The sequence below is a fragment of the Humulus lupulus genome, chromosome 4 (assembly GCF_963169125.1).
Source record: "Humulus lupulus chromosome 4, drHumLupu1.1, whole genome shotgun sequence".
Lineage (NCBI taxonomy): Eukaryota > Viridiplantae > Streptophyta > Magnoliopsida > Rosales > Cannabaceae > Humulus > Humulus lupulus.
Window position 1 is genome coordinate 62161164 of NC_084796.1, and position 5782 is coordinate 62166945.

Sequence of the window (5782 nt, forward strand, 5' to 3'; positions counted from 1 at the left end):
TATCCATGATGTGGGCATTGATTTATCAAATCTCTAAACCTCTCCCAGACCTGATGGAAAGTTTCATGGTCTTTCTGGATGAAGGTAGAGATTTGCCTCTTAAGGCTGCTAGTCTTATGGGGCGGAAAGTATTTGGCAAAGAATGCTTTTGTCATTTCGTCCCATGTTCCGATAGATCTAGGCCTTAAGGAATTCAACCAGCCTTTTGCTTTGTCTTTGAGAGAGAAAGGAAAAAATTTCAATCTCACAATGTTGGTGACATCAGCTCGGTTGTTGAATGTAGCCACCACCTCTTCGAATTCTCATATATGCACGTACGAACTCTCATTTTTCAACCCATGGAAGGTTGGTAACAGGTTAATCGTGTCGGGTTTGAAATCAAAATTAGGCATATTGTTGGGATACATTATGCATGAAGGTGTGGCTGTACGCGTAGGATGTAAATAATCCTGTAGCATTCTTGGTTGGACTTCATCTTGATGAGCCATCGTGGGTGGTTTAGGAAGTCTTAGTGAATTGGGAGAATTGGAATGAATGGAAGAAAACGACGAACTAGGAGAGTTTTCTAAAGCTTCTACTTGTTGTTTCATGAATCTCCCTAGTGCGTCTCTATTTCGTGGCATATATATATATTTTATTTTTTTAGAATTATAAGCGCAAGTGTGTAATAGTGTAATAAGTATACACCAAAAATGTTCCCAGGTCAATTGGGAAGGCTGCCAAGGTACCACTTTAGGCCCAAGAGCTTTTCTAGAACTCCCCGAGGTTCTTAGAAAAGGTTGGAGGGTAACGCTAACACAGACCTTATTTAAGAACCAATTTTTCTAAGACAATACAAGTTTGATTTTTACTAATTTCCAAAATTACACAAATGTTCTCAATACTTTGTTTTTTTTATGATTTAAAATTTTATGCTTTTTTTTTTCGGAAAAAAACCTAAATCTAGAAAATAAATTCTAAACCTAAAAGTAAAATAAATAAAATAAAACAATGACAATAACAATAAATAAAAAAATTACTAAGGAAAAATAAAATAAAAGAGAAATAAACAAAAAATTATATTACTTTTTTTTTTAAATAGAAAAAAAATTAATTTACTTTGCAAACCTTTAATTGTAGAATTACCTCCCCGGCAACGGCGCCGAAAATTGATATTGCCCAATAAACTCTTAAGCGGTCGCAGTAGTAATCGGGCTATATCGTATCCACAGAGAGGTAAAATACAAAAAAGAAATATTAGTAAATTAGAAATAATAAACTTTGAAAAAATGTAACTTTGAAAAATAATATATTTTTTTAAACACTAAATAAACAAAATTGAGGAATTTAGAATCAGAAAAAAAATATAGAAGGCATAAGTTTCATTCATGCAAACATATATATATTTTAATAAATTTGATTCATTTTACTCAACTATAATTCTACACCATTAATTATAGTTGGAAAATATATATAATAAAGCTCACCTTAAAATATGTTCTTAATTAAATTATACTAACTTCTAATTTTAAAAACCTATCATATTATATATTTTAGAGCGACAAAATACCAATGGCAGAATGCAGTAAAAAGCATATAACATAACAAATATCCTAAATTAAATCAAGGGCCTAAATTACATAAAAAGAGCATGACTAGACTTATGTAAAATACTAAATTTAGAATACAAATTAGAAGAAAATAAATTTAATTGTAACAAAGATATAGAAATGAAGAACAAAATAAAGAATCAATATACTAAAAATATAATGTGAAACATGAACTTTCACTCTAGCCTTTCCACAAGAGAATTTAGCCTAAAATAGACATTGTTTTCACTCAAAGTAATGTAAAAGAAATGAAAGAAAAATAAGAACAACAAATGTTTTTCTCTCTCACTATACTCTCCACACTTAATTCCACAATCTGATGATTTTTTTCCTCCATTTGGCTCTCTATTTATAGTGGAAATAAGACAAAAAATGTGTAAAATCGTGTACAAAATAGTGGGAAAGTGGCTACAAAAACTGATGCAAAATGGGACAAGTGAGACACGTGATGTGTGCTGATTGGCTTGGTAGTGGAGTGGCAACTGAGTTGTTGGGGCGTGGGGAGCAGCCGCAAGGCGCGCATCAGACGGCGTGGGACCATGTCAGGAGGCGTGGCAGCTGGTGGGACCCGCGGGGCAGGCGCGTCAGGTGGTAGGCAACTCACGTCAGCAGCTCGGCTCGGCTGGAATGGCTGGCTTGCGTTAGGTGGGTGGCTGGAAGAGGACACGTGTCAGGCAAACAGGTACGTGTTAGGTGGCTCAGGTGGCTTGGCTAGGCGAATAGCACGCTGCCATGTGGCAGGGTGGGCAATTGCTGAAAGCTTGGGCCTGGGTTATTTGGGTTTGGTTTTGGGCCTATTTCACCTTTAAAAATGCCACTTTTTTATAATTTCTTCAATTATAATTCTTTCTTTCTTCTTTATTTTTCCTTGTGTCAAAATATATTTTATTTCCTGAAAATTGAATACAAATTAAATTAAAATTAATATTTTCAAATATAAAATATATGGCAATAAATCCATGTGTTATCCCCAAAATTTGAATAAGATGACGTGGCAATCAAAAGTGACAATGGCAATGAATGGCTGGGCAAAGGTTTGAGATTAATCTTCAGAGTTGTGATATTACTGGACATGAAAATTATTTATCTAGTTTGGAAGTGATTTGACTAACCCGGTAGAATTTCTGTCCGACCAGTAAAGATTTTTGACTGACCAGTAAAATGTTCTGGCCGACTAGTGAAGTATTTTGGTCTACCAGTGAAGTATTTTGGCTGACCAGTCATTAGTTTTGGCCGACTAGTGAAGTATTTTGGCCGACCAGTCATTAGTTTTGGCCGATCAGTGAAGTATTTTGGCCGACCAGTCAAATGTTTTGCCTAACCAAAAGAATGTTTTGACCGACCAGTACCACTCCAGAGAGCAGAGTTGGCCGATCAGATAGATCAGAAGCTTAGCCTATGACTCTTCAGCAAAATTTCAGTAGCGACTTCAGTTAGAATCATCCGTAGCTACAGCGAGAAACTCTCAGATATCCCGAAGAAATCGCATATGGTTGTATTTTAAATTTGATTATTAATTAAATATTGGTTAGAACAACTGAATTATCCCGATTATTGAGGGACTTTAATTTGTACGACCCATGAGCCTATAAATAAAGAGCTCATGACATCATTGAGGGGATTCGATTTTTTCCCTAAGCTTTTGGGAACTCGGGTATTCTTGAGTTATTTTTCTGAGAGAAAGTTTGTATTCTTGAGAGAGAAATCTTGTACTTTTTCATTCATACTTAAGAAACTCAGTTGACACAGGTTCATCTGATCTTAAGTGTAGATCTATATATCACAGCTCCAAGTGGATTAGGCTATTAACAATAAATTGGGGCTGAACCACTATAAAATTATCGGTGTCGTATTTTCTCTTGAAAATTTATTGTAGTTTTGACGTCTATTCATCGTTGGCCAAAATCGTGGTTAACATCATGAAAATATTAATTAAAACTTAATTAATTTTAAACTTTAAGAATAATAAAATGATACTTTTGAACACTAATTAACAATCAAACCTCCATCAAACCACCATCGAGCAACGTCGATTTTTTTCATGAAAATCTTGATTTTGAAGGCCCCATCGAGTTGACATCGAGTACCATCGAACCACATCGATTATTTGCAGATTTCAAAATTTCAGATCTGAAAAAAATTGCAAAAAAAACAAAAAAATCATACTCAGATCGATTCTAAATACAGTATTTTACTTTACCCATGGATTTTTTTTTCTAGGGAGAGAGTTGAGAGGAATGAGTTGAGGGAGAGAGAGAGAAGATAGGAGATAGAAGATGAAGTGGATGGGAAAAATAATGGGAGATGTATTTTGCGTATTGTAAAACATTTTGGCTTTTTTTTTTTAAATGATTATAAGAACTAGCATTTTTTTGATTTAATACATCTCATTAAGCATAAAAACTCAAATTTCCCGTTGGACGTTGGTACATTAGAAATAAATTATTGTGATATTCTGAATTAGTTCAAAGGGTTTACTTAAATTAATCGGGAAAGTATTAAATATGTAATTATATCAAGTAGTTGGCTATAATAATGACAAAGGATATTCCTTGCATTCTAATATAACAATATAACCTAACAATAATTAACTACTTCATTCGCTAGATATAAAGTGATACAAAACTCTATTAAGTCAATTTGATAATTTTATTCGTTGGCGAATGACCAGCACAAAAATATTAAAAATATATAATGTTATTCATATGTTTATATATAAATATTTATATATATTAAATATATTATCGGTTAGTAATGTCATAGGTAGCTACTCAAACAAGATAGAAACCGAACCACAAACTTCACCAAACAACCCAAGCTCAGAATTTGGCTCTCTTAGGCTTATTTATTGCTTAGAGGAGATTCCTTCTCAAATAATATTTGATGCCCTCCACTATTTAAATCTTTAAATTCAGGTTGTGTTTTACTGAGAGAGAAAAAAAGAATCAAGTAATTAAACCAAAAACAAAAAAAATCTTGATCTCATAATTTCTTTCTGGTACCCATGAAGATTAATATCCAAGTTTCAACTCCACCAAACTTTCCCTTTAAATTTTCATTTGAGAAAAGGAAAATAATAGTAACCAACAAGTCAGATAAAACTAAAGATATCCTTAACAAGAAGTAAATCAAGATTGAAACTTATATATGTATATACAATATATTGTTCATATATAACAACGTTTTTTCTTGTTCTTCACAATGAAGCACATTGTAATAAGTATACATACAACTCGTTAAGGATAATCTCATAAAGGCATCTTAAACCGGCACAAGGGGCAGAAATTACTCTTCTCAAGCCAATTCAATATGCAATCTTCATGATAAAAATGCAAACAAGGTAACCTAGCAGCTTCACACCCTAACAGCATATCTTCCAAACATATCACACAATTATTCTCCCCTAACTCTTCAATTTTCACATTCTCTAAACCCGCGATTGCTTTAGAAACGTTTGCTTGATCCATCTCTTCTTCTTCCTCCTCCTCCAATCGCTCTTGTCCCACGACAAGAGCAATAGCAAGAGAAATAGTTTTGCAGCTGAGGTTTTCGGACTGCAAAGCTATTTCACGAGCAATAGTGGTAATCTTTTGGATCATAAGTGGTTGAGCATGAAAGGGAACCAACATGTGGGAGAGCATGTTGGATATTGTGGACCATGAGATACTACTCTCTACAAAATGGTGTCGTTCACTTGTGAAATGGAAGTACCTTGATGTTGAGGAATAATTTGGTGTCGTATGGAGTGATGTGTCGTGTTGTACGGCATCATTATTATTCATATATGTTACGAACACATCGATCAAGAACTCGGGGCAGTGCTCCTGTGGTGACCAATTTTCACCGTCGTTCGTAGTTGATATCCCGTTGATACGATCCGGTTGCCATACTTCACAGCTGTATGGAATTACAGAACTAGACATATTTTTGAGCAAGAAGAGAAGTTGTAAGAAGAGAGATTAGAATTAGTTGAGTGAATAATGTGTTAGAGAATAGAATCCCACATGGAAAGTATGTGGGATCATCATACCATTTATAAGAGTATGAGTTACTCCACTCATCACCAATTGGTTTTGAGATGGAACCTCATACTTCTTACCATGCATCACTTTCCACATTCTAACATGGTATCAGAGTCAAAGAAAACTCTAACGAGTATGTCCGATCCAAATCCAAAACCGGTCCAAAAAAAA

At 34.2% G+C, this 5782-nt stretch overlaps 1 protein-coding gene and 1 non-coding gene across 2 annotated transcripts; one reads left to right on the forward strand and one right to left on the reverse strand.

Annotated features, from left to right (window-relative positions):
• LOC133833423 (small nucleolar RNA R71) lies at window positions 1-107 on the forward strand. Its single transcript, XR_009892803.1, has one exon. It is a non-coding gene; the product is annotated as a small nucleolar RNA R71 (small nucleolar RNA).
• Window positions 108-4624: 4517 nt separating this feature from the next.
• On the reverse strand, window positions 4625-5566 carry LOC133828992 (uncharacterized RING finger protein C57A7.09-like). Its single transcript, XM_062258989.1, has one exon. The coding sequence runs from the start codon at window positions 5510-5512 to the stop codon at window positions 4838-4840; it is 675 nt and encodes a 224-aa protein (XP_062114973.1). The 5' UTR covers window positions 5513-5566; the 3' UTR covers window positions 4625-4837.
• Between the last annotated feature and the right edge of the window lie 216 nt (window positions 5567-5782).

Excerpts from the sequence above, each read along its gene's own strand:
- LOC133828992 (XM_062258989.1), bottom strand. The coding sequence starts at position 5,512 with ATGTCTAGTTCTGTAATTCCATACAGCTGTGAAGTATGGCAACCGGAT.